General features: G+C 40.0%; 7 protein-coding genes across 7 annotated transcripts; 2 read left to right on the top strand and 5 right to left on the bottom strand.

The window, feature by feature from the left end:
* Positions 1 to 29: 29 nt before the first annotated feature.
* On the top strand, positions 30 to 2,199 carry MONOS_878 (chaperonin containing TCP1, group II (cytosolic); the record flags this gene model as incomplete). The annotated part of the gene is made up of 4 exons (XM_067879217.1): positions 30 to 329; positions 411 to 589; positions 645 to 1,149; positions 1,287 to 2,199. The coding sequence occupies 4 exons, from the start codon at positions 30 to 32 to the stop codon at positions 1,989 to 1,991; spliced, it is 1,689 nt and encodes a 562-aa protein (XP_067719754.1). The 3' UTR covers positions 1,992 to 2,199.
* A 4,344-nt stretch (positions 2,200 to 6,543) lies between these two features.
* On the bottom strand, positions 6,544 to 11,845 carry MONOS_879 (putative High-temperature-induced dauer-formation protein; the record flags this gene model as incomplete). Its single annotated transcript, XM_067879228.1, has 4 exons — positions 6,544 to 7,012; positions 7,112 to 11,189; positions 11,291 to 11,720; positions 11,779 to 11,845. 4 exons carry the CDS (start codon positions 11,843 to 11,845, stop codon positions 6,920 to 6,922), a joined length of 4,668 nt encoding a protein of 1,555 aa, XP_067719753.1. The 3' UTR covers positions 6,544 to 6,919.
* Positions 11,846 to 11,996: 151 nt separating this feature from the next.
* On the bottom strand, positions 11,997 to 13,049 carry MONOS_880 (uncharacterized protein; the record flags this gene model as incomplete). The annotated part of the gene is made up of 1 exon (XM_067879240.1): positions 11,997 to 13,049. The coding sequence occupies one exon, from the start codon at positions 13,047 to 13,049 to the stop codon at positions 11,997 to 11,999; it is 1,053 nt and encodes a 350-aa protein (XP_067719752.1).
* Positions 13,050 to 13,180: 131 nt separating this feature from the next.
* On the bottom strand, positions 13,181 to 15,855 carry MONOS_881 (uncharacterized protein; the record flags this gene model as incomplete). The annotated part of the gene is made up of 5 exons (XM_067879251.1): positions 13,181 to 14,281; positions 14,410 to 14,535; positions 14,626 to 15,281; positions 15,330 to 15,567; positions 15,643 to 15,855. 5 exons carry the CDS (start codon positions 15,853 to 15,855, stop codon positions 13,181 to 13,183), a joined length of 2,334 nt encoding a protein of 777 aa, XP_067719751.1.
* Positions 15,856 to 15,932: 77 nt separating this feature from the next.
* On the bottom strand, positions 15,933 to 19,203 carry MONOS_882 (uncharacterized protein). The gene is made up of 6 exons (XM_067879262.1): positions 19,076 to 19,203; positions 18,948 to 18,985; positions 18,811 to 18,879; positions 18,180 to 18,746; positions 16,862 to 18,053; positions 15,933 to 16,721 (listed from the first exon to the last, which is right to left on the bottom strand). The coding sequence occupies exons 1-6, from the start codon at positions 19,132 to 19,134 to the stop codon at positions 16,127 to 16,129; spliced, it is 2,520 nt and encodes an 839-aa protein (XP_067719750.1). The 5' UTR covers positions 19,135 to 19,203; the 3' UTR covers positions 15,933 to 16,126.
* Positions 19,204 to 19,208: 5 nt separating this feature from the next.
* On the top strand, positions 19,209 to 20,473 carry MONOS_883 (putative gamma-interferon-inducible lysosomal thiol reductase). Its single transcript, XM_067879273.1, has 8 exons — positions 19,209 to 19,310; positions 19,357 to 19,375; positions 19,432 to 19,529; positions 19,587 to 19,621; positions 19,677 to 19,771; positions 19,820 to 19,981; positions 20,054 to 20,090; positions 20,134 to 20,473. Exons 1-8 carry the CDS (start codon positions 19,234 to 19,236, stop codon positions 20,226 to 20,228), a joined length of 618 nt encoding a protein of 205 aa, XP_067719749.1. The 5' UTR covers positions 19,209 to 19,233; the 3' UTR covers positions 20,229 to 20,473.
* An 8-nt stretch (positions 20,474 to 20,481) lies between these two features.
* MONOS_884 (uncharacterized protein) lies at positions 20,482 to 23,468 on the bottom strand. Its single transcript, XM_067879284.1, has one exon. The coding sequence runs from the start codon at positions 23,449 to 23,451 to the stop codon at positions 20,902 to 20,904; it is 2,550 nt and encodes an 849-aa protein (XP_067719748.1). The 5' UTR covers positions 23,452 to 23,468; the 3' UTR covers positions 20,482 to 20,901.
* Between the last annotated feature and the right edge of the window lie 3,753 nt (positions 23,469 to 27,221).

Raw genomic sequence — 27,221 nt, 5'->3', positions numbered from 1 at the left:
ACGGGCACGATCTTATTCTTGAATATTTCATGGCCACCAGAGGCGTTCCACAGATTCCATTTGGAGTTCAGCCAAAAATTATTTTACTGCGCGAAGGGACGGATACCTCTCAAGGTATTCCCCAGCTTATTCACAATATCAATGTTTGTGAATCATTGGCCGCAATGATCAAATCAACCCTTGGTCCACGTGGGCTTGACAAAATGATTGTTACCCAGCAAGGAAAATCTACTATTACTAACGATGGAGCGACCATCGTTCGTTTACTCAATCCTGAGGAGCCTGTGGCAAGAACGCTTGCGGATATTGCGCTTTCACAAGATGCAGAGGTTTATTAAGAATTTAAACATTGCTTGTGTAGACGTTAGATTTCTGTTCAATTTTGTCTTCTATTCTTATATTTTGAATAGATCGGTGATGGAACAACATCTGTGCTTCTTTTAGCAACTTCCTTTTTAAAAGGTGCAAAGTCATATATTGAAGAAGGAGTTTCACCACAAATTGTGATTAGAGCATTTCATAGAGCAAGTGCAGAAGCAAGAAAGCATATGGAGGAGATGAAATATTCCGTTCAAGGAAAAACAAAGGAGTATGTTGTTTTATTTTGTATTTTGAAAAAGAAAGTTAATGCAAATTTTTTTCAGGGAGACTGATGATATGCTTTACAAAGTCGCTGTAACTGCAATGAACAGCAAATTAATTGCCCCTTACAAAAAACATTTTGGTGAAATTGTTGTTGGAGCCGTGAAATCACTTGATGAAAGCTTACCGTTGGATATGATTGGAATCAAGCAAGTTGTTGGTGGAGCAATGGAAGACTCTGAATTAGTTCGTGGTGTTGCTTTCAAGAAAACCTTTTCATATGCTGGATTTGAACAACAGCCAAAGAAGATACCAAATCCAAAAGTTATTTTGTTAAACGTTGAATTGGAATTGAAAAATGAGAATACCAAAGCAGAATTGCATATCAAAGATCCAGCGGAATATCAAGCTTTTGTTGATGCAGAATGGAAAATTATTTTCAAGAAATTGGATCAAATTATTGAAACTGGAGCTAACATTGTTCTTTCTCGTCTTGCCATTGGTGATCTTGCAACTCAGTACTTTGCAGATCGCAACATATTCTGCGCTGGACGTGTTGCACAAGAGGTTTCGACATTAATACTGAAATTTTAGAATAATGGCTCTTCTTTAACATTCTTTTATTATTATTATTATTGTTGTTGTTGTTGTTCCTTTTTGAATTAAATAAATATTATTGCTGATGATACATCAAAATCTTTTAGGATCTTGAACGCACTTCAAAAGCTCTTGGCATTACCATTCAGAGCACAACAAATGATCTTCCTGCTTCGTGTGTCGGAACATGCGACTTGTTTGAGGAGAAACAAGTTGGAGGTGAAAGATTCAACTATTTCACTGGATGCCCAAAGGCAAAAACTGCCACAATTGTTCTTCGAGGTGGTGCAACAAAATTCCTGGAAGAAATGGAAAGATCTGTTCACGATGCGATTATGGTTGTGCGCAGAACGATTAAACATTCTGCTGTGCTTCCTGGTGCTGGCGCTGTTGAGATGGAGCTGAGCAAACGTTTGAGAGATTTTGCAATCACAATTCCTGGAAAGGAGCAGCTGATTATTGGAGCTTATGCAGCTGCACTTGAAGTTATTCCCAGACAATTGGTAGAAAATGCAGGATTCGATTCAACAACGGTTGTTGAGAAGTTGCGGGCAGCACATCATAAGGGTGAGAAATCGATGGGAGTTGACATTAGCGAAGAGGGAATTTTGGATTCATTTGAAAGCTGCATCTGGGAACCTGCATCAATGAAGATCAATGCAATTAGTGCGGCAACAGAAGCAGCTTGCCTTGTTTTGTCGATCGATGAGACAATCAAAAGTGCACAATCAGAACAGCCTGGATCTCAAGTTAGAAGTCTTGCTGCAAAATCAAGGGGAAGAGGAAGAGGTGGAATCGCTAGAATACAATAGTTTCAAAAGACATAATAATTTTTTTATAAATCAAAAAGGTCAGTTTGTATTTAATTCTGGAATTGGCATTATTCTGCTTTACATTTTCGAAAAAAGAAAAAGTGAATTTTTACATGAATCCTTTTCATCTCATTTTCTTTCTTTCATTTCAACAACTGCAATCTTAACTACCATTCATCATAAGAAAAATTAAGTTGCACAAAATTAATCTGATTGTACGTTTCTTTAAAAATACAAAGTAATTTCTCTTTTATTGTTTCAAATATTAATTTACAAAAATATTGATTGAAATGATACGGAAGTATAATTTACAAAAATATATCTATGTCATTATTCGTTAGCTTAAAAAATGTTGTAAATTGTTAATCTGATATTGATCAATATTTTTCAATGCAAATGAATTCTTTTCCATCAAAGGTGACTTGCAAGCAATAATTCATATTTCTATTTGATGCATTCAATTAGCAAAATAAAAAAAATCATATTTCTTTAAAAAATTTATTTCCTAAAAGAAAAAAATATATATATAAAATAAAAAATATTAACAGAAATTTTTTTTTAATTCATTTTTAACCAAAGTTAAACTTTCTTTCTTGCTTGTTTTCTTTCAATTTATTTTATTTTTATTTATTATTAATTTTTATTGAATTTAACACTTCCAATATAAAAAAAAAAAAAAAAAAAAAAAAAACTCTCCGAATGATTCATTTATCATTTTTGCAAAAAAATATATGTTGAAGCATTTTAAATGTTTTTTTAAACTTTTTATGAAATAAAAGCACAAAAAGTTAGGAATAACAGGTGGGTATATATTAATATAGTTTGTGTTAATAACGTGGGCACATTCAATAATTGTTGACTGTCATAATATGTCGAAGGTTGTTGAAGGAAAATTTTCGACAATAAACCCAATTATTCACTCATGAATACAAACATAAAGATTATCAGAAATGAAACAGTTTGTTTCAAAAAACAAAAGAAAAATTCATTTTCAATTTTTTCCAAAACTCAGAAAAATTAGACACTTCGTTTTTCTTTGAAAAGAGAAAACAATTTTCAGACAATTTCATCGTATTGGATGAATGAAAAAAACAATTCATATAAGTTTGCAATGATAGAGGAAATAACTTAGTGAATTGACGAAAATCAACTGTCAACAATATTTGAGATAATGCGGCTGTCACCAGTTATTGAAAGTGTTCACCATTCAAAACTCCACAAATTAATTTGTCCAATAAGGTTTGAAGAAATATGGAACAAAATACTGAACCTCTTTCTTATTCGTTTGTTTGAATTAATCTCCTTAAAAGTTTTTTTCTCGAGAAATCTATTTTTAATGGTGTTTCTTTTCGAATTTAAACACTGAAACAAAACAGCATGATATCAGATCTTTTTTGCCTGTTAACATATCAAACCATTCAATTCATTTTAATTAGACCTATGCGACAAGTGGCAAAATTTGCCAGTTACTGACACAGGTGACCGACGAGCCAATTATTTCATGATCAAAACCTTCATTTGTTAGAAAATTCATTTTATGAAAAAATTTTTGAAAAATGAGAGTGAGGTTCCTTTCGAATTGGAATTTGTTATTAAATAATAAATGAATCAATATCTGTTTGAAAACGAAAAAAGAACGTCAAAATTTGAAAATAACAAAAATGAAAAATGGTTCAGTGACAAGATCAGCGAATCTTGGAATTAAAAAAGCCACTGTAAGTCACTTCTGTCACTGACTTGTCACAAGTCAGAAATGTGAAAGAGTTGGAAAAAAATAAGCAAAAGAATTTAATGAACAAAAATGCAATAATAACATTGAGATTTTAATTTCTGATAATATGAAACCATAACATTTCAGAGACAATTAATTTAGTTCGTTTTTTCCAAAAAAGAGACAAGTTAAATCGCAAGAAGAAGCGAAAGAAAGAAGATCATAATTTTGTTCACTTGTATATGTGACATGAAACAAATATATGCAAAGTTTTGTTTAGTTATTTCTTGCGTTTTGTTAACTCATTTGCTATGAATCAATAAGCAAAGGATTTTTTCTGAGCTATGAGCAAAAAGAACATCTTTCGAAGATATTGTTCAAGATATTTTGGAATTCATTGTGACAATAAATGCTGGTTGCTTTTGAGATATTGATGAAAAATAATACTTGTTTTCAGCATTGAATCTGATAGAACAAAAGAGTTTTTATTTGGAGTTCTTCAAATTAAGAGCACTTGATTTGTTTGAAGCAAATGAAAAAACAACCTGATGTGTTGTTATTAATCATATTTTTAGAAATAATTAAACAATATTTTCAGATCCACAGATTGAGTTGGAAAACTATCTTATGCATTCAAAAGCAGAAAACACCCACTTCAGCTTAATCGGTCAGCGTATATTTATTTAATTTTTTGAAGCGGAATTTATGTAAATTTTTTCATCACAATGATCATTCGTTTTTTTACATCATTTTTTCGATCAAAAAAGGTACATTTTTGTTAAATTCTTCTTCTCGTAGCTGTGAGAAATGTTGATTGATTGATTTTTCGTTTTATTCTCATTTCGCTCTTTTAAACAAAAACATATTTGGTTCAACAAAGATATAGGAAAAAATTTCAGAAGAAACATAGAAATAATTATCAAAGCTTTGGAATAATCACAAGAAACCATGAATGAACAAGTGCAAATTTTTTTCCTCATTAATCTCTAAAAGAGAAAATTATTTGAGGATGTTTTTTGAAGAACAGAAGATAATAAATAAGGCTCAGAAGATTTCTCACTTTAATTTTTAACATTCATTTTTCAAAATAAAGTGAGATAAAAAAAGGTTAAATTTTTCATTAAAAAATCATGTTGCAATTTTCCTGAAGTTTTTTTAAAATGATGAAAAAAGAGAAAAATCATCATTCAAAAAACAAAATGAGAAGCATTTGTTCATGTATTCGCAAAATTGTCAGAAATATCTAATGGTTAAACATGAAAAGATTTTCGTTGAGAAAAAAAGTTCCGTTATGAAATGTGGAGATGCAATATTCGTATTTTTTTTCTTCCATCTTTTCAAGAATCTTCATTTTGGTTGCCTTTCTTTTCTATTCTTCCATTTCATCTTTCTCCTTTTCTTTCAATCGACTTAAAAACTCATCGAAAATTTTCAATAAAAAAATGTCATTTCGTCATCCTTTATCAGTTTCTGTATCACCTCCAAAATAACATCAATTGCTCCGCCTTTCAGCAAGGCTTCAACTTTCACAGCTCTGATTTTCGCTGCTTTTCCCAAAAGATAAATGCATTGCTTTCTTATTTCTCTGTGATTGTCCCTTGATGCTCGAAATAACTGAACAATGCTACTGATAAGTTTACCAAATTCTTTATTCCTAAATTGAAAACAGCGAAAATAAAACACTAATAGTTGCAGCCATCCCACTTTTACAAGCTTTTCTTTCGTTTCATTCCTTCTTTTTTCTTTTTCTCACTTCAAATTCATGCTCTTTATCAGCTCTTTCTTTTCTTTTCTTGCCTCTCTCAAAAAATGCAGCTCATTTGTAAGAATTCCTTTTCAATTTCTATTATCCTCAAATCTTTAAATAATACTGCCAAGCAGACTGATTTACAAGGAGGGTAAGATTGTGATGTCTCTGATGGTATTTTTCGATTAAAGTAATCATTTTCAAGAAAAGTTCTTATCAAACTATCTAATAAAAAAACAAATAAAAGAAATAAAATATGCAAAATTTTGAATTTTGTAATGAACACTAACAAATGATTTCGTCATTGGAGTCTGCCTTCAGCGTCATAGTAAATGCATTTCAAACAGAAAACGCGAGATTTTAATCATTCAAATGAAATCCTTCATGAATTCGGGTTGTAGTAATTTATGAATTATTTTAACTCAAAATGATCACATGAATATGAGCATTCAAACCATTTTTTGGGTAGTTTGGCATAAATAACAAATCATTTTTATGAATGCTTAAAATCATTTATTTGTTGACGTTATTATGGTTCGCATGATCTGACATAATTTTGAAGAAAAAAAGGCAGTTATTTTTAATTTGTTCATTTTGTTAAAGGTTTTCATTAACATGTTGGCATTAAAAAAAAAATAAGAATTTAAAGACATTTTTTTTTTTTTTTTTTTTTTTTTTTTTTTTTTTTTTTTTTTTTTTTTTTTTTTATTTTTTAGTGACTGACTGTGTGAAAAAACTGCATGTCGTGTCGCACAGGTCTAATTTTAATATCTGAATTTGTTAAGAAAACATTATCAGTGAATCAATCTCGATATTCTTTGTGAGAAAAAAGTTTGAAAGATCAAAAATTTACCTTAATAAGAAAAATAATTATCCGTTAAAGATTTAAAAATTTTTTTATTATCACAAGAAAAAGCAAGAGGTGTATTGTCAAACTCTTTTTTCTTTGAGATCTGAAGAAGTCACTCATGAATGGATTTTTTGTGAAAAAAGTTAAGAAAAATAACATTCATTCATTTTTGTTCACGAAATGAAAATATTCAACAAAATTTAGAGTAGTTTGACATTTTTGAGAAGAAAAAAAACATCCTTGCAAAATAATTGTTTATGCATTATTTATCAATTTTCAAAAAATAAAAAAAATTAATCATTATTTATTTATGAAAAAAATATTTTCACAAAAAATATACCAATTAAACGCATACACATATTTTTAAATGTTAAAGAAATGATAGTGAAAATATTTTAAAATTATTAGAATTGGCCGATAATAAGATTGAAAAGTTATTTCAATATTTACATAAAAAAAGAAAAATAAAGTGTTTAAAATTCCTCAAATTCGAAAAATAAAGCATTAAAAGAAAGTTGAGGTGAGAAACATCTAATATCTATCAAAAGAAAGAACAACAATAAACAATTTGATAAAAAACACACAAAACTTAATAGTCAAAGAGTTGAACAACCGATGTATTATTCACGTGAAAAAGCTGTATGAGGTAAAGCAGGGAAAAGTGCAATGGAGTTCGGATCCCACAAGTTATCAGACACGCGCACGATGCATCTCTGCAGATGAATGTTTATTAAAAATAAAAGAGGAAATAAACAACAATTATTCATTGAAATATGATTAATAAAAACAATGTTAATCAAACAATAACAAACCCACATGAGCTCTCTTTCCCATAAAACGACTCTAATGTTTCTGTCGAGCTTCTTCATAACAACATGATGGGGATGTGGCAATATGCCCACCAACGTCATCTTGTCCAGTTTATCTACACACCACTTCTCATCGTCTGTGATGCGAAATTCAGGTTCAGAGGAACCCCACAAAGAAGAGTGAGAAGGTGAAGGCAAAATGAGCATATCGGTGATGTGTGGAGAGGAAGATGAAGAAGGAGAGAAAGGCTGCGCAGAAGAGGAAAGGTGCGTATGAAACAGAGGGAGGAGATTGTGGATGAGAGAGAAGGCAGGCAGCAGTGGAAGCGACAGTCGCAGCTGCTCCATCATACGAATACGAGAAACATACACTGAATGTGGCAGATCGTCCAGATGAGAGTCAGAATTGACTCTTTCTGTTTTGGATTTGGATTCAGCCAGAGAAAGAGTGTGATTTCGCTGTGGAGAAGACAAAGCTGGCAATTGCTGTGAACGAATTTGAGTTGTGGATTGATAAGTTTCTGCTTTCGATGGTGTTGTTTGAACGTTCTGCTCTTCTTTGGCTTTTGATGGAGTTGCTGTGACATCATCTGAATGTGTGTCCGAATGAAGAGGAGTTGGAACCTCTGAAGAGGTTGCAGATGAATCAACATTTGAAGAATCAGAAGAATCAGAAAAGGAAGCCGATGCATTTGGAGGCAGTCTGTTGTGCGACTGTGCCGATGAAGGCGACGAATAAGACTCGAGTGACTGAGAGAGAGCAGGCGACGATTTTCTGATGGTTGCAGCTGATGGCAGGTCGAAGATGTCTGATTCTGTGCTGTTTCGAACTTGCTTCTTTCGCACAATTTTCTTCGGCTGTGCCAGCGGCACAGTCAGAGCGAGGAAGTCCTTCTGATGGAGGAGAATGAAGTACACGATGGTGTTGTTGCCATCATACTGATACTGCAGCAGCGTGTTGATTGTGTCAAGCACCACTTTCATGCACTCCATTCGGAATCGGATCGTCACCGGATTCCGTCGCACCTCCAGCGCATCGCCGTTGCTGAAGAGCATCACAAACAGCGCCACAATCTCAGCAAGACTGCCGCGCGATAGACTTTTTGCGTAGAAAGCTAAGTTGCTCATCAAAGACAGCATTGTCACCACCACCCCGTTCAGAGTGGTAAACACCCCGCACTCACAAACAGGCACACAACGTGCAGTGAGAAGAGAGATCGAGCGGATGATGCTGTCGTTGTACGACCAGTCGCTCTTTGCCCCTTTCCACAGCACGCTCCGCAGCCATCCACCTCTTCCCATTCCCATCCTCTCTCTCGTCTCCCTTCGCAGCTGTTCGCCCAACACACTGTCATCTGGTTCATTCAGCAGAACAGACACATCTCTTTTTGTGGACAAGAACAGCAGCAGGCCATTTGCTGCCTGTATTTGCGATGTCAGCAGCTGAGCCGTGTGAATGGCAGGAGACGATGAGAAAGGCGGTCTTGTTTGTGTTGCAGATGTTTTGTCGCGCATCCGCTGCATTTGCCAGTTAATCTCTTCAGCAGCACTTGTGATGATAGCTTTTGTTGGGAAGAGCAGAGCAGAATGGTAGATCACCCCGATGGCAGCAGAGACTAAGGCAAAGAGGAGAGGGGGGTGTTCAATCAGATGCTCCAGACAGCGTCTCGAGTGGACGAGGATGCGGTGGATGAGGGCAAGCAGCACAGGAACAGACGAAGCGGTTGAGAGAATGGAAGACGAATGAGAAGAAGAAGATGATGACGACGAAGAAGAAGAAGAAGGAGAAGCAGAAGAAGGCGAGATGGATGTGGTGGTGAATGAATAAGGAGCAGATGATTTGTCCTCTCCTTTTGAAGAGCTGCTGCCTGAAGCTGCGTTTAAGCTGGCAGCAGGCAGAGGAATAGCAGCAGTAGAAAGATGTGGCAGACAAGATGTGAAGATGAAGCGGATGTGGTACTCGTTGTTGATGAAGGCGAAGAAGTCGCGGAAGAACTGCGGGTGCTGATGGAGATAGCTTGGGTCAGAGGGATCAGAAGGAGGATACGAATGAGCAGCAGACGAATACGGAGGAGGAGGTGGCTGAGAAAGAGAGCTGTGGCCGAATGAAGAGAGATTGGGGTAGACAGGCAGAGAAGGAAGAGACTGGCTTGGAGAGCGTACTTGAGTGGATGCTCTTCTCTCGTTGGCTGTCTGACTGGGCATGAGCGATGGCGATCTTGCATTGTTTCCTGCGGATTGAGAAAGAATGCGCTTTTGGCGGACAATCTGCTCAGAGGCAGAATGAGAGAGAGAAGGCATCACATTGCGTGTGTTGGGAGTCTGAGGCAATTTTGAAGCAGAAGCAGAAGCAGAATTTTGTGGAGAATAGCGAGTTAAACTCTTGTTGTTCAATGTATAATGACCATCTGCTGGTGACTGCAGATTCAAGTCGTCGACTGTTGTTGTCTTTGAAAGCGATGAATGTTGAAGAGAAGGAGATCGACTGTTCATTTGTGGACTCTTCGGAAGAAGATCTTTTTGGCTAACGACTTTGTATCTGTTGGTATTTGGTGCATAAATGGTTCTTTTTTGTGCAGCTTTTTGAGCTGAGGTCTTGTCAGATTCTTCTTCTTCTTCTTCTTCTTCTTCCTCTTCCTCTTCTTCTTCTTCCTCTTCCTCTTCTTCTTCGTCTTCCTCCTCCTCCTCCTCCTCTTCTTCTTCTTCCTCTTCATCATCCTCTTCCTCCTCCTCCTCTTTTTCTTCATTTTTATTTTCACTTTTAATATCAACAGCTGCATTTTTGTTTTCTTCTATCTTCTCATTGTTGCTCTTCACATTTTCCTCTTCTTTTTCTTTTGAACTTTCATTTTCTGTTTGTGTTTTCTCTTCATTTGCACTTTCATTTGTCTTCTCATCAACAATTTGAGCAACACTCTTCGGCTCTTCAGAATCTGCAGATGTCTTTTTCTCTTCGGTTGCCTCTTCTTTTGCCGTTAAATTCTCTTCTGATTGTTTCGTCTCTGCTTCTTCCTGTTTGTTAGATGCTTTTTCATCTGCTTCTTTCTTTTCATTGTTTTCCTTGTTCTCTTCATCGACATCGATTTCCTTCTCTTTTTCAGTCTTGACGACTTCTTCCTTTGATTCATCGTTTGTCTTTTTTGTTTCATCTGCTTTATCTGTTTCATTCTTTTCACCTTCATCTCCTGCTTTGTTCTCTTTCTCAACTTCAACATCATCTTCTTTCTCTTTCTTTTCTTCTCTCTTCTCTGTTAAGTCATCTTCATCTTTCATTTCTTCTTTGGTTGAGTTTTCATCTGTTGCATTTTCACTTTGTGAAACATCCTTTTCCTTAAGCACTTCAGGTGAATCTACTCCATCTGCCTCGTCTGAGCTTTTTTGTGGTTCTGAAGCATTTGAAGGATTCTCTTGTGTCTTCTCTTCATTTGATTCGCTCTTTTCTTCTTTTGTTTTATCTTCCACTTGAATCAAAGTTGATGTTATTGCAACATGCTGCGTTTCCTCATTTATCTTCTTTTCTCCTTCTTTCTCTTCTTTTTCGACTTTCTCTTTCTCTTTCTCCATCTCTTTTTCTTTTTCTTTTTCTTTTGTTTTTGCTTTAATTTCTTTCCACTTCTCTTCCTTCTGCTGCTGCAACTTTAGCATTCTCTTATTCTTTTCCTCTATCATTCTTTCTATTCGCTTCTTTTTCTCCTCTTCTCGTCTCTTGCTCAGAGTCTCCTCCATCATAACATCCACCGGGACATGCATCACTAAAATGCTGAGGAGGCTGCTGGAATCCTGCACAAGCGCCGCCCGCAGCTCCAAATTCTGATCTCTTCCAGCCATCTTTTTAGCTGCCACCGGATCAAACGAAAACACCAAGTTAGTCAGCGAGAGAACAAGCTCGGTGCGAAACGGAAGATCATCAGAAAGCATATAGCCTGCCCAAGGATCTTCACGAAGCAAAGCTTTCTCATCAGCAGCGATGTGATAAAGCGCTGCAGAATTTATTACAAGTAACAATCGAACGATGACTCTTCGAGCTGAGTCCAATTGTTCTGTCCATTTGCATTTGTCTTGTTGCCCAATGCCTTGTTCCCTGAATCGATCATATAATATTTAAAATTTATGTAATGAGTTTAAATGCATCAAAAAACAATTTCAATTTTTATGTTTTACAGAATAATAAAACAAAGAAACCAAATTAGGCACGATTGACATGGCTCGACTTGATATTTTGTCTCAGATTCTTCATGAGTCACACAAACGGTGAATCCAGGCAAGAAAGCAAGGCGCATTATAAGATGCAAGAGACGTTTGCCGAAAGGCTCAGGTTCTCCTTCTTTTACCAACCAGAATAATTCCGATGCAAATTCCGAAAGTTTTGGTTCATGTGAAATGGATATTATGAGGGTGAGCAATGACAATACGTTTATAACCTGAATTGCATCCTCTGATTTGATGGTTCCGCAGAAACTTAGAAGAAATGCATATATTTGTCTGACGATTTCCTTTATATTATTTGGTTTACTGTGAAAAAGAAGTCTTATCATTCCATATGATATTTCTTCTAAAATACGTTTTGATTTAATTTCTTCGAAAAATTGCTCCCAGAAGTCGCTATCGGCATCTATTGCATTTTGTTGAAATAGTCTTTATTAGTTGCTTCAAGAAACAAAAAGTCAAACATGTTAAATCTTTTGTAAAAAGTAAGGATAATGAATTGTTTGTTGGCGCTGATTGTGAAGCGCCCATTGAAAAAAAGCAAAAACCAAATAAAAACTATAAATTATGGATCATAGCCCACAGAAATAATTTTTGATAAACATCTAATAAAACACATGAACTATTTATCCTCATAAATATGAACTTAAAATATGAATAAATGATACATTTGACTTGAAAATTAAGAATGAGAAGGTGGCAGAGGATGAGGTAATCCCGATTGCGAAAATGATAAAGCGTGATGTTGTGCTTGAGACATAGAAGAAGAAGAGTGCTGACGAGCAGAAGAAGATGAATGCGAAGATGATTGAGAAGAAACAAGAGGCAAAGATTGTAATGAAGTTGCTGATGAAGTGGATGAAGATAGAGGTGAATGACTAAGAGAAGGAGATTGAGACTGCTGATAGGAAGTAATTCGAAATGAAGGATAAAAAGTAGTTGGGGGGCTGGGAGTTGAGAGTTGGGAAGAAGCTTGTGGAGAAGTAGCTAACGGAACTGATGTGGAAGATGGGCAAAGTGAAGGAGCAGCAAGAGGAACACCATAGGCTGTCATTGAGTCGACAAATCCTTTGATATAATTACTCAAAAATAACACAAGAACTCTCATAGGAACAAAGCGATCATATTTTCCTGGGGCATCTGTGCTTAATCCTTGTTCCGATCCAACAGAATGAAGCACTTCCAAAAATTGTTGAAGATCATATCCAATTGTTCTTTGGATATCAAATAACAAAAATATATATTTAATTGTAGATAAATGAAGATATATTTCATCTCCAACTTTGGGAAGGCGACTCACATCTTTGTCTAATTTAGTAAGTTCTTGAATCCAATTTATGAAGCCAGAAACTCCAAATGTGCTGTCTTTTAATTTGGTGAACATTGTCCAAACGCAAAAGCATTCAAATTGATACTTAAACTCTTCGGTGCCCGAATGAATTTCAGTTTGGAGGGATACAGCTTTTTGATAAAGAGCAACATAATTTTTCACAGTAACAAATCCTTTTTTCTCTTCATCGAGGTTAAAAAGAACTCCAAGATGATTAACATTAAGCAAAGCCGTCACTTTTTCTGATGAGCGATACAAATCATGTAATACAAAAATTCGGTCTTTCAGAGGTACATTCATTTTCGAACGAGATGCCCCAAATGCAGCTTCATAACGACGCAAAAACTCACTCACAGCAATTTGTTCCTCTGGTGGAAATTCATTTAAAGACGATGAACTGGACATAAAAATTTTCCATTAAATGATCTACACCCAATTTAAAATAATAATATTAAAAACATAAAACAGATGAAATGCACTGAAGTGGTTTTGAAATGAATTTTTGAAAAGACTTTAATTTCAAAATAGATGGATGTTCAAGAAACAGCGCTAGCAAACGACGATGCACCAAATTCATCAGATCGATCACATTCATCATCTGGATCATCAAGAAATGATAAAGGATTTGAATGATGAATCTCATTTGATTTGTTAATTTTCGGACCACTTGCTTGAACGCCATCATATTCGTCCAAGTACTCATCGTCAAAATCAAAATCAGGATTGCATTCTGTAAGACTTTTGAAATTGTATTTTTCCTCCAAGTCTTTTGCAACCGTCCTTATTTTTTGGCTTTTGCTTTCTGCCAACCAATCGAAGCATTGAAACCCGTTGCATCTGCTCATCCGCTCAATGACAACATTTTGGCCCTGTTTTGCAGCAGTGATGGAAGAAAGGATGTCAAAACGGCGCCTTTTTATGGGTGATTTTTGAGGGACAGCTGAAGTGCTTTGAGAAGAAGAAGAAGAAGAAGAAGAAGAAGAAGAAGAAGAAGAAGAAGAAGAAGAAGAAGAAGAAGAAGAAGAAGAAGAAGAAGAAGAAGAAGAAAATGAAGGCAAAGATGATGAAGGTTGTGAGGAAGACAAAGATAATGAAAAAGCAGAAAATGGAGGAGTGGAATCAAATGCAGAAGATGAATGACTCTGATTAGAGTCAATCTTTGATTGAGACAACACTGTTGACGGAGGATGTGATGCTGCTGCCTTGTTATCTTCTTTGTCTTCATTCATTTTCTTCCACTTTTCCTCGAATTTGCTAATCTCCTTTAAGTTTTCCATTCCTCTGAGTGCAATTCCGATCCCGTCCAGCGCAGCAAGCACAGTGGCTGGCCTCGGCGAAAGCAGCTTTTCGCACAGGAACTCCACCACGCCCAAGTCAACAAGCTGGACAAGAGCTTCTGTCGATGAGTGCATCGCATTCGCAACAGCATTCACCCACTCGTCTGCCACTCTCTCGCTCACCTCTGTCCACTTGTGCACCATCGCCTGCATGATTCCATACTGAAACAGCTGCCTCACCTGCCTTTTGGTGCCCAGCGCAACTTTTGTTATCACCTCACTCGCGCCCAATTGAACATTGGCATCGTGGCTTTTCAGGAGAAGCACAAGCATTGGAATAAGCCCGTTTTGTATGAGAACCTGAAGAATTGTCCAGAAAGATATGCAATTGGGGCAATGATGTGTTTTTGAATAATAATATTAAATAAATAAATAAATAAATAAATAAATAAATTGGACATGTTGATGAATAAAGTGAGTAATAATACCTCAGCATGTTTTGAAGAGACAGTTGTGATGTTTGTCAGCGTTGTCAGGATTGGCTGAGAAACTTCTCGAGGACGATGGATCGTCTGCGCAATTAGCTGTCCGATGTGTGGAGATGACATAAGACGCTGCAGAAAATTCATTTAAAACGAGGTGATAGTTCATATAAATATGAAAAAAAATGTGTTTATCAAGAAGAAGAAGAAATAAGATCATACGTTAATTGCAGCAATGTTGTTTGCAGTGATTCTCGCCAGTGCGCACGCAGCATGTTTGGAGATGTTGTTGGAGTCTGAAAGCGAATGAGAAAGCAAAACAAGAGTGTGCTCAGTGAGGATTTCGTCTGCTTCAAGAATATTCTCCTCAAATTCATTCGAGTAAGAATATCCCAAATATCCTTTTGAATGCGCTGCTTCACCAGAACCGCTGGCTGTCTTTATTGTTGGTTTAGATGAAATTATAGGGAAAGGTGTTAGTTTTATCGGTGTCTGGTGTTGCTTTGAAGGTGATGCCCGTTCTTTGCTTTCTGCCTCTTTTTCCAACTTTCTCATCTCCTTATCGTCACGCGTTCCTATTTCCATAGTCTTTGTGGGGTCTCTGTTTCTATTTTTCGCAAGCATGGAAGCTGCAAATAAAGCTTCTTCGAGTAGGTTAACTTCAATTGATCGATCAGAAATCAGATTGCATATTGGCTGAGTGATTCCCCACTGGACTGCATAATCTCGATCTTCTGTTATATGATAACAAACATTTCCAATCAGCGAACAAATATTTTCTACAAGCGCACGATTGTCCGATTCCAATAGTTTTGCTGCATGTTTTAGAAAACCAGAATAAAGTATTGGCATTGTAATTGTGCGATCGGACGAAGATGCTAATATGAATAATTCGATGAAAAAATAAAAGAAGAATCTTTTCAAACCAAGATTTAGCAAAATCCAAGAAGATCTTTCTTGAATAAATGGGGAATCAGAAACAAGAAGGCAATTTATAAGTTGTTCATATGCATTGATTGAACAAAAATACTTTGCAATATAATTAAAACATTTTGCCTTATTCCCGTAAACATCAACATAAACGCATAGCTGTTTTATTGCTTCTTCCTTTACTGCAAGCTGATCATTTTTTAGCAATTCAATGCATTGCAACATTTGATTTTTCTAAAAACGTCAGTAGAGTTGTAATAAAAAAAGAAATTTATAAAACATCAACCTAAAGTGAATTACAATTCAAGCCTCGTCATTTGTCAAATCTCCACATTCATTTTCGCTGTTTCGAGTTTGCGACAAAGCAGAAATTCGTTTTGATTCTCTCAGCGAAAACGAAAAGTTTTGGCGGAATTTCCTCTCATCTCCTATGAAGTGCTCTGACTGAAAAGCGCAGAATCTTGAGCTGCTTCTATTATCAGGATTTTCTTCGGTCAAATAATGATGAAAATCATCAATCATCCGAAAAAAATTAATATGGGAATATTCAGTCTTCTCGATAAAAATCTTTTTTCTCAATTTTCAATGGAATACAACTGTGAAATTTTAATATGCATTGATATTGATTTTAAGCTAACAGATTATTGCAAAAAATAAATTATATAATGATAAAAACAAAAGAAAAAGATTGTGAAATGATATTTTTGGTAAATAGAAAGTCAATTCCAAAAAACTAGTCAAAATTAAAAAAAATACACTTAAGATTACCGGAGAACAAGCTATGTGAAACGTATTAAAACTGTCCATCAAAGCCGATGAAGCCGCAAAGCAAGAAAACAGGGAAGTAACGTTTTTTCTCTATTTTGGAGCACCAGTTCCATGCAGATGTGAGTCTTCCATCAATACAGCTGCCAGCCTCGAAGTAGTTGTCAGCGCCTGACCCGTCGAAGCCAAAGCGGAAGAAATCCTGAAGAATCTCCATTCTGCACAGGTCGATTGACCCGTACTCGCGCTTGATGTAGTGGTGGATGAACGGATTGTGGCAGATGAAGGGGAGCTTGTCTAAGACAGACACGATGGGCGTGAGTATTCTGGAGACTTGTGTGTACTTGTCAATGAACATGAACGCATTCGGCACGTTTGTGTCGCCCAAATGCACTGCCGATGAGCCTACCCAGGAGCCCTTGATGATGGACATCACCTGTGTCAGTATCTGATTCATCGCTCTTCCCACACGAGGACAGCTCTGCATCCTGTTCATCCCTTGCCCTGTGTCTCTCAGGCGGTAGTAGTTCCCTTTGGCCACCAGATCCTGCTCAGCCAGACTCCACAGCTTGAAGAAGTCCTGGACGATCTCACGCCACAATATGAGTGTTTGCTCAACATACCTACGAATTTTGATAATATTGAAGAAAAGGGGGAAGAAAAGGGGGAAGAAAAGAGGATGAACACATAAATTTGTATTAAAGAAATATAACAAATGAAATTAATAGGATTATTAATAATAATAAAAACAAAGGAATCACACTTGTATTGCACATGATGCGAATGAGTCAGTCTTGCACCTCCAATCCCTGAAGAGATGGACAAGTTGCTTTTGGCCTGCCACGTGTTGGCAGGTGCAGCCACCAGGCGCTCTTCGGGTGAAGGAGGCCTGTCAGCCATCCACGACGCCATCCACGGCGAGTAGTTGCTCTGCTTCACAAACGACTCTCTCCCACGCAGATTGTATTTCGACCCTTCTTCGTCTTCATCGTCAGAGGATTCTTCATCCTCTCCTCTGCCTCTACCTTCCCTTTTCCCTCTGTCGCTGTCGTCGCTGATGTGCAGTGCCTCTTTCTCTGCCTCGCTTCTGCCGCTGGGCGACGGGTGGAAGTAGCGATGGAGATAGTCAAGCATCTTCTGACAGGGCAATGAGTTGTATCGGAGGAATGACTGATTGTCTGCAAAGGAGTAGATGATCAGCCGCACATCGTCTTCTGACACTGGGCGAAGTGAAGAAGAGGCAGAAGAGGCAGAAGAAGAAGAAGAAGATGATGATGATAAAGAGGAGGATGAGCTCATCTGTGAGTCGAGTGGAGAAGGATCTTCATCCAACTCCATTTCGTCTCCGTTCTTTTGCCTCATCGCCTCCCTTTTGCGCATCTCATTCAGCTCCCTCTCTTCGTATTCGAGCTGCTCAGAAGAGCACCCTGCCTTCCTTGTCTCTCGCTCCTCTTCCCACATTTTGATGTCTTCTGCTGTTCGGCTGTATCTGCTGCAGAGTATTTTGATAGCCTTTTCCTTCTCTCTGATCTCCCGCTGCACAATTTCCCTCTCTTTGCCCTCTGAAAAGATCTCTCTTGTGGCCACATTCAAAAGCGGATCGTCCAACAACTCATCCAACAAATGGATAGGTTTCCTTCCACCTCTGATGGACGGTGCGTTCTTTTCGAATTCTCCTCTTCCCATTCGAGAGTCATATTTCGCCTCGTCCTTTGCTTCCATCGCTGCTTCAAGCTCTTTCTGCTTGCTCCATTCGTATTCACGCTCTCTGGCTGTCAGCTTTGTGGCACCGTCTCTCTCTGCAATGAACAGCACAACTGTTCTGATGGGAACCACACACGCCATGCCCATCTCAGCCAGAATGTCTGACCATTGAGAGTCCATCAGCGCATACATCAGCTTCCCATACGACGTGCGCATCTTTTCTGGGTTGGTGATCTTGTACCTACGCGCAACTGTGGAAGAAAAAGAGTATTGAAACAAAAAATTCATTGAATTTTATTAATTTTGAATAATTTTTGAAAATAATTCAAAAAAAAAAAATAATGAAGAAAAAGGCCAGAGAATTCATTAATACACACCTTCAAACATATGCTGGAAAAATGTTGGATAATGTTTAAAGGCTTTGTCCTTCACAAGCAACTCGCCTTGTCGATAATCCTTTGCAACGGCAAGACCTGCAACGAGAGAGCATAGCTCAGTCAATTGCTTCATCATTCTCTTAAATGGCGTGGATTGGTATGACTGAATGTCAATCTTTTCGGTATACTCAGACACATTCAATGCACATTCAACAAGCAGCAAATCTCGTTGCTCAGTTGGAGTCAAACGAAGTGGAATCCACTCAGCCCTTTCTCTCCAGGATTTCATTTGTGAAACTCCCAATTGCGTATATGTCGTTGAAGGTGAAACAACAGATAGTGCCGGTGTTGAGAGAGACGCAGAAGCATCAGCAAATGGTGACGGCGTGACCTGTTCAACGGGATGAGCAGGCATAATTGTACCAATTGCATCATCATTTTCGTCTTCTGAGCCTTCGTGATGTCGTTGAAGAATCGATGGAAGTTTTTGTTTAATGTCATGGGTCCTATGATTTTTTCTTCCTCCTCTTTTGTGAAATGCTTGGAAGCATTCTTGGCAAAATGCATCTTGAAATTTCAAAAAAAGGATAAACAACTATAATTTGTTCCAAAAATGTAATTTCACACAAACCTCCACATGTTTCACAGAAAATCATTGATGGATGATCTTCACATTCGACGCAAAGTTCAAATTTTATTTCTAAATCGTATCAAAGTCACAAAAGAGAACAATTAACTTTTAAATAACATAGGGAAATAAATGCCAACCTTCTTTTGATTGGTCAGAATGATATACAGCTACAGGGCTAATACACAAAACATAAGCCATAAATTAACATCAAAATACGCGATTCAAGAATTGCAAAATGAATCAATTTTGTTTTCCAGTTACAAACTGTTCTGCTTTTTTCGGTTCGAGAGAAAATACTCCTACACCATTCATTTGTTTGATCATATTGGAAAAAAATACTCTTGTGCTTTCACGAAACGCAAAAGCCAATTAATTGATCTTCTAAGATCAGGTACCGTAGTAATAATTTGAGAAAGAAATTTGATGCTGTTTGGTTTTTTTGCATTAATAGCTTTGGGAAATGCAGAGCAGAAAGTTGACGTTTTGCTCGCATCTGAAAGGTTTGTGAACAGTAAGCTTTTATTTTCAATGCTAATTTTGATTTAGCCTTTGCCCTGATTGTATCGTTTGGAGAATATTTTTTATTGTATATTTGCTTGTATATGCACTTTCTTTCCTTAGAAAGTATTCAAACAACAATTATCAAAAGTTTACAAGACAGATGCGCTGAAAATGATGTCGTTAACTTTGCTTCCATATGGAAATGCTCATCAAACTTTGTTTGATTTTTCATATTTTTAAAATATTATATTCGAGTATAATTTCTTTTGAATCAGCAATGGCACTCATTGGGTTTTTTCTTGCCAACATGGTATTGCAATATTTTTTGTTTGATAGATTTAAAATTTTAATATATTTTTCTGAAGGGCAAAGAGAATGCGATGTTAACATGTTTGAAGCTTGCGCTATTTATTTGACGAATAACTCGATAAAAGACTACTTTCCTCTTATTGAATGCATTGTGTGCATACATTTTAATAAATTTTTTTAATTATTCGAATACCTTCAGGAATCTGCAAAAGATCCATACGCAAGTGCTGAAGCTTGTGTGGCAAAAACAAAATTTCCAGTTCCACTCAAAAGAGTGAGTGAATGCGTCAAAGGTAAAGAAGGAAATTCTCTTATGCATGAAATTGGATTACTTACCGAGAATCTCAATCCTCCTCATAAAGTATTTTTTTATCGTTATTTTTTTCATTTCTTTCAAAATGCTGTAAATATCAATTTTATTTTTTTGTCGTAGTATGTTCCATGGTTTGTGATCAATGGAGAGCATTCAGGTTTGAACGTTTTTTATTTTTCAAGTTTATTTGTGCTTCTCAGATGAAATACAAGAAGCATGCGAAAAGGACTTAACCAAAGTTCTGTGTCAGCACTACAAAGGAGAGCTGCCATCGTCATGCAAAAGAAAGATTTAAAAGGGGATTGCTGTGCACTTATTCTATGATATTATGTTTTATTCTTCAATCTTTGCAAATGTGGTTTATGTTTGTATATCAAATTTTTTTTTATTGGCTGTAAGCATTTTATTGAAAATAAATTGAAAATGTTATTAGCAAGATATTATCTGTTGAATTAAACAAATTCTTTTTTATTTTTTCATCATAATTTCATTTTATCTGAAATACTATTGAAGAGTTCGAAATAATAATCTTGAAAAAAATGAACATTTGAGATTTAATTCTGACTTTAGAAAAAATACATATTGTGTTTAAAAATTCTAAAAATAAAGCCTGAGATGATAAAATAACGTTTTATCTATAATAAAAGTCCACACAAGGAATAAGCATAAGATCTTCAAGCAAAGCAAAACAAAGGTAAAAAGGAATACATACGATAAATAAACATATGTGATAAAATACATGGAGGTTCCAAAAAGAATAAAATAAATTTACATTAAGAGGTTTCAAAAGAATAGCAGAGAGATGTTAGAGATTGTGACTTTCATAACAAATTTTAAAAACATATTTGCAATCCACAAAATAGTGGAAACAAAGAAATAAAAACTAAAAACATAAAAAAAAGATACAAACAAATACTGAGCTAAATAAACATGAAATACAGAAGAAATTTCACAGAAACAAATGCACGTTAAGACTTTTTGTCGTGCTCCATTTCTGATGTCGGCTTCATCAGTTTCATTCCGTGGTGAAGTGCATGCGATGACGTGAAGCCGAGAAACTTCATCAGCTTCTCAAACAGACTCTTGTCCTGCAGACTCGCATTGTCCGAGTCCAGAAACTGCGAATAAGAGTGCGGAATCACAAAGTCCTTCAATGAGACTTCCTTCTCCAGCTCTGACGGTGGTGCTTTCCCATTCAAAAGCGCAAACAGCTCGCGGTCAAGTCGCACAACATGTTCTGATAGCCAGCCTGTGTAGATGTCTGTCAGCCGCCTCGCAAACTGCGGTGGGATCGGCTCTTTCTTCGACTTTGCAGCGGATGCGATGTGCAGCACAGCTGATTGGATCTTCCGGATGAAGTTTGAGTGGGAGAGGTAGTGCTCCTTCCGATGTGCCCCCACGATGTGGTGCTTGTGCATCAGATGCTCCTCGTCGCTCAGCCCAGACAGCGTCGATCGCACCAGAATGCCCAGCGTCTTCCCCACAGCCTTCCGCTGCGTGTGCAGCCGGCTGTTCATCGTCGCCTCATCGGCAAAGTCTGAGTCGTGCTTGTTGCTGGCCTTCGCACTCTTCAACAAGCTCAGCACTTCCATCGCCTCTGCGTTGTTGTGCTTCAGCTCCAGCAGCTCGTCTGTCTGCTTCTTCACGTTGATGTCGCTGTCGATCGATGCTGCTGCCATCGCCAACCACAGCAGAATCTCTTTGTGCTCGTTGTCCATCCGGATGCAGTCACTCGTGTACGACTCTCTCCAACTGGCTGTGCCCATCCCTGTCCGCTCAGCCACATCAGCTGCTGGGTCGAGGTCTGCCATCTTCATCGTGCAATTTGCCACTGAAAACAGATCCTGTTTAGTTGGAATGAGACAGCAGAGGAACCCGATCATCATAAACACAATGGCCAGTGCAAAGAAGGTGTACAGCATCGTCTCACTCCGGTCGATGTTTTGACTCTGCAGCGTTTTGATGGCTGTTCTGAACTTTGCCAGTCCGCCCAGCAGATCATTCTGGATGAGCGAGTTGACCACTTGAATCTCATCTGTGCGGAAGTCCATCAGCGCTGGGTCGTTTGTGGTGTTCATCAGAAAGATGACAGCCAAGTCGAACTTTGTCATCAGCGCATCGAGTCCAGTGAAGTTGCCTGTGATGCCGTACAGTCTGCCTGGCGTGCATGTCTCGCGCTTCATCATCAGGCAGTCGACTTCTGTGTACATCAGAGACACCACCGCTGACCCTTCCGTGAGCAGCTTCGGAGTGTCGAGGGGGTCGATGAGGGTGTCTCCAGTCTGCACAGCCGGGTCGTTGGCTTTCGAGCCCATCAGAATCTTCGTGTTGAGGATGGACACGAACTGGTACAGACGCTGCACCAGCATCTGGATCTCAGTGTGGTTGTGCGACAGATGCGTCAGGTCGTTCCAAACAGGATTCGTCGAAAAGGGGACGGTGAAGTTGTTCTGCGGCAGAGGGGCGATTGTGTTGTCAGCCAAGTTGAGGCTGAGCATCACGATGATGTTCATCAGCACAGAGCGATAGCCAGACAGGAACTGGGAGTTGTTGTATCGAGTGATTGACTGCAGGCACGTGAATGTCACAATGTAGAAGCCAAGATCAAACCCAACAATGACTAAAATACCCAAAATCGCCTTTGCGTAGAATGATAACGGAAGCAGCGACAGCTTTCTAATCTTCTCTTCAAGTTCTGCTTTCTCCTCTTCTCTCTCTTCGTTCTCTTTGTCTTTTTCTCTCTGCAGCTCTTCCTCCAGCTGCCTCTGCCTGATCGACTTTGAATGCTCTGTCAGGCTCTCGTTGACAGACTCCTTGTGCGAGTTGGCGTTGTTGAGTGTGTCGTACTCCTGCCCCATCCCAAAATTCAATGGCTCTGTCACAGCTGCATCCTGCATCGACATCGGCTGCGACATCTGCGGCTGGATGTATCCTTGGCAGTGCTCAGTGAGAGACTGGCTGAACGGCCGCTGGTCCATCGGTGCCGATAGCTGCATTGTGTTTGTCATTGGTGGAGTGATGTCTTGGAAGAGGGACTGTGTCGAGCTGATGCCTACTCTCCCTCTCTGCCCCATGCCCAGCTGGCTCTGGCTGCTCATTCCGTTCAGCCTGCCCATCGCACTCAGCCCAGACACACTACGTGGCGTGCTGCCGATGGGCATTCCACTCAGCCCGATGTCTCCAAACAGCACTTGTGAACGAGGAGTGGATGTGTACTGCTGCTGGATGCCCATCCCTCCTCCCATTCCCAGCCCAGCTATGCTCCTTGGAGTAGATGACACACCCAGAAACGGCATCGATGCACTTGTTGTTATCTGCGAGAGGCCTCCTCCGTTGCTCGTTCCGGCATTTCCTATTCCGCTGCCCATCCCCATTCCTCCGTTAGCGAGGTCCAGCTGACTGCTGCTGTATGCATTTGCCATCTGTGTCAGTGCGAGTGAGTCGCTGAATGCGAGGCGGGGTGTCTCTCCGAAGCTGTTCATGGCGCCAGCGGTGGGATTGTACACGAAGGAGTCCATTGTGCGCACAGAGGCCATCTCACTCGGCTGCCCAACCACAGACACCATCGACCCACCCATCACCATCGAGTCGCGGTGGTTGGCACCAAAGAAACCGTTCATGTTCGACACACGCGGAGTCTTCGCATGCTCCCTCACGCCAATCTCCACATAGTGGCTGATTTCTTCTTCCGTGTTGTTCTCTGCCCCGTTCGCGTTCCCTGCCTCAGAAGAGATGCTGCGCTCAGTCACTTCTGCATCGTGTGCGGTTGTCGTGGCTGTGACTGAGTCCACTCTGAGTGTGGTGTCTTCGTCGTCGTCGTGCTCAGACTCGTCCAGCCGCCTCTTCAGCTGCAGAATCTCGTCCTTTGGCGACATGCAGATCTGAAGGAATATCTCGTTTCTGCCTTTCTTCAGCATGCGGAATGTGATCAAGTACTGCACAGTCACTGCAATCAGCGGGACAATCAGTGTCACACTGCCGATGATGAGGATGATGACTCCAATCAGCACAGCATTCTCCTTGGAAGAGATGGAGTAGTTGATGGCGATCTTCTTGATGGCTTCTGTGCCTGTGACAGGCGCATTGGCTCGCATGTAGTAGAGCCAGCTGTTGACTGAGGGATCGTCCATGTCCCACGACTCCACCAAGTCATACGCAATGTTCGCTGAAGACGTCACGAGATCGATCAGATTGGTGTGTGACTGTGTGATTGTCTGCACTTCATCGACGTATGTGACTGGATTCCGCAGCACCTCCAGCCACAGCTGCGGGATGTCATCCTGTTCCCACTGCTCAAAATGCTCCTCTTTGTCTGTCAGCCCGTACACATCACACAACGACGTCGAAATCGACTTCATCACATCCAAAAGCGTAGTGCACAGTTCAGCATACGACTGCACGTAGGTGATGTTCGTCATGTCCAGGTTTGGCGGTGTGGCCGACTCGTTCATCCGCCTCAGCGAAAGATACTTTGCATTCATCAGCACTTCGCAGAAAGAACGGATGATTCCTGTGCTTCCGGTGATGGCGTTGACGCTCGTGGTGGATGTGGAGAAGTTCACGATTGCCAGCACAAACGATGCAATCAGGCTGGCAATCATCACAATCATCGAGATCACAATGAGCGGCAGGAAATACGGCAACAGCTTCTTCTTCGACTCCTCAATCATCAGCGTGGCCGATCTCCCTGTGTGCTTCTTCTTCTTCTTCCGCTTCTCCTCTCTCGCGAGGATGCTTCCACCAGCGCCTCCGATGCTCACTCCAGCAGACGAGCGGATGTCCAATGAGCGCCCAGCGAGAGAAGAGAGCTTGCTGCCGCCGCTGGCTCTGCTGCGGTTGTCGTGGGACTCGTCGATCGACTCCAGCGACTCGTCTTCGATCGCATTCGCCTCTGTGAACAGCAGCGTGGCCGTCTCGTCGTCGCGGTAGATGTCCCTCAAAAGTGCCCCAAACGCCCGCAGCAGCTGTGCAGACGAAGGGTACTTCTTCAGCATGGCAGAGAATGTCAGATGTGCCTCTTGCTCGTACTTGATGGCCTTCTCCAGGAAAAGCTGGATCTTCTCCAGATCCAAGTTCTCCTTCGACAGCATCAGATACGCCTGGCTCAGATACGCCCTGCTCATCTCGTGTGCCTTCGTGCCCTTTGCAAACTGCAGCTTGAACTGCACTCCTAATGACACTCCGCCAGGCGTCGACTGCGATCGCGCTGTCTTCCGCTCCATGTCGTGCAGGAGGGCGTAGATGACCCAGCGCTCAATCACATTCGGGATGCACTGCTTGGCTGACCTGAGGGCATCGCCCATGTGGTCGTCGTTGTGTGTGTACGAGTGGTGGAACAGCGCAATCGTGATCCACAGACTCGATGAGCCAGACATCCGCTTCTGTGCAGCTGTCAGGATGTTCTCACAGAGGGCAATGCTGTTCTGGTCCTTCCGCAGCGTCTTGTCGCTCATAAAGCGGATCGACCGCTGGACAGCCGAAACCGACCGCATCTTCGGCAGAATGCGCGCGGCTGGCTGTGGTTTGCGCTCGGCGGCTGTTTGGTCAGAGTTTGCGAGGGAAGAGAGCTGCCCTGTGGACGACGTGGAGAGCGTGTGGCTGAGGCTGGTGCTGCCTATCTGTGTGGCTGGGAGTGGGCTCTTCAGCTTGGCTGAGCTGGTCGCCACACGCAAAGGTGGGATTTGTGTCTGTGACGATTGGAATGACCGCTCTCCTCCGCTGACAGGTGGCAGTGTTGATTGGCTGGTGGAGAGAAAAGAAGAACTGGCAAACAGATGTGAGGACTGGTTCATTGGAGAGAGCGTTTTGCTCAATGGACTCTGAATTTGATTCGAAGGAGAAGAAGAAGAGGATGATGAAGAAGGAACAGTAGAAATATTTGTTGTAGAAGTTGACGAAGATGAAGATGATGCAGAAGAAGCAGCAGAAGCAGCAGCAGAAGAAGAAGAAGATGATGATGATGAAGAAGTAGAAGAGCCAATACTACCAACAGAAGATGAAGGTGCAAGCAAAGGAACAGTTTGTGGGACAGCAATTGAAGGAGGAGGTGTGAGTGAAGGAGAAGAAGAGCCTGACGCATTTGCATCAGCAGCCGATGTTTGTGGCGTCAGACATCCACTTGCTGCATTGGAAGATGCAACAGATGCATTCATTGAAGCATCTCCTGTTCCTGTTGAGACAGCTGGTGATGCTCCAAAAGCAGAATATTGCGACTGTGCAGCGGTAGGCGGAAGATGAGCAGTCGAAGGCGACGAAGCAGCCAGCGTCGACGGTGCCACCACACGAGGCGTAGAATACGTCATTCCAGAGGCAGCTGGTGCGATGCCCCGCGGAGTGCGCCCGTAGTTCGGGTAGATCATGCTGCCCAGCGACGAAGAGGCAGCACCCGACATGGGTGAAGAGCTCATCAGATAGGAATTGGACGACAGAATAACCATCTCGTTCTTCCGCTCCTTCACAACTGGGATCGCTTCCCCTGGACGCATCGCCCAAAGCAGCTTCGCCCGCTTCATCGACGCAAGCGCCATCAATGCGGCAAATCCGACGCCTCCGACGCCGAACACAACCCAAATGATAGCATTGATCCAAGTGACTTGCGTGCCCAGCACATCGCAAAGAAGCGACACGACAAACGAAACAAACACCGCAGCCCACGCCATGCTCCAAAGCATATTGCCAGCGTAGTGCACGTACGGCTGCCCAACACACACAATTATAAGCATCAGCCCAGAAATAACCAAGCTAATCACTGAAGTTATAATGGGACTTCCATTCAGAAAGACATGAAGAATCACAACGATCGTGGAAAACACCAGCATTGCAGCCGAATAAATCCCGCTCTGTGTGGCAAAGTATCTTCCCTTTTTCCAGTCATGATGGAATATGAACAGTCTGACAATGAGGGCCCAGAAGAAAATTAGAACAAGAAAAATTGTACCAACAATGACTAACGCAATGCGCTCAGAATTTTTGCAGGTTATTGAAACACTTTTTGTTGTTGCATAACATAAATAATTTCCACAAAATACATTTACTAGTGGCAGATAAAACCAATGTGCTAAAAATTGTCCAGTTATATTAACGGTCTTAGAAAGACCTTCTGCAACAGGAGATTGCTTTTCTCTAAAAATAGTGATTGAAACAAGACCTGCAATCGTTAAAAAGCAAATAAGTACACTGACAATGTTCATCACCAAAAGGAAAGGATCACTTCTCCATGACACTGAAAAATTGAGATATCCAAAAAATTCAATAACACCATTTCGAAAGGAATTAGCCAATGGCCATG

Source organism: Monocercomonoides exilis (genome assembly GCF_001643675.1).
Source record: "Monocercomonoides exilis strain PA203 chromosome Unknown scaffold59-495361, whole genome shotgun sequence".
NCBI classification, from domain to species: Eukaryota; Preaxostyla; order Oxymonadida; family Polymastigidae; genus Monocercomonoides; species Monocercomonoides exilis.
This window is presented reverse-complemented; position numbering and strand designations above follow the sequence as displayed.

What these genes read in the sequence shown, in the direction of transcription:
- MONOS_882 (XM_067879262.1), bottom strand. Translation starts at nt 19,134, where the DNA reads ATGATCAAACAAATGAATGGTGTAGGAGTATTTTCTCTCGAACCGAAA. An exon ending in GAACCGAAAAAAGCAGAACA is followed by an intron (nt 18,986 to 19,075) that starts GTTTGTAACTGG and finishes TTTGTGTATTAG; the next exon opens with CCCTGTAGCTGTATATCATT. An exon ending in TTTCTGTGAAACATGTGGAG is followed by an intron (nt 18,747 to 18,810) that starts GTTTGTGTGAAA and finishes TGAAATTTCAAG; the next exon opens with ATGCATTTTGCCAAGAATGC.
- MONOS_884 (XM_067879284.1), bottom strand. Translation starts at nt 23,451, where the DNA reads ATGGACTCCTTCGTGTACAATCCCACCGCTGGCGCCATGAACAGCTTC.
- MONOS_883 (XM_067879273.1), top strand. Translation starts at nt 19,234, where the DNA reads ATGCTGTTTGGTTTTTTTGCATTAATAGCTTTGGGAAATGCAGAGCAG. An exon ending in GGTTTTTTCTTGCCAACATG is followed by an intron (nt 19,622 to 19,676) that starts GTATTGCAATAT and finishes ATTTTTCTGAAG; the next exon opens with GGCAAAGAGAATGCGATGTT. An exon ending in ATCTCAATCCTCCTCATAAA is followed by an intron (nt 19,982 to 20,053) that starts GTATTTTTTTAT and finishes TTTTTGTCGTAG; the next exon opens with TATGTTCCATGGTTTGTGAT.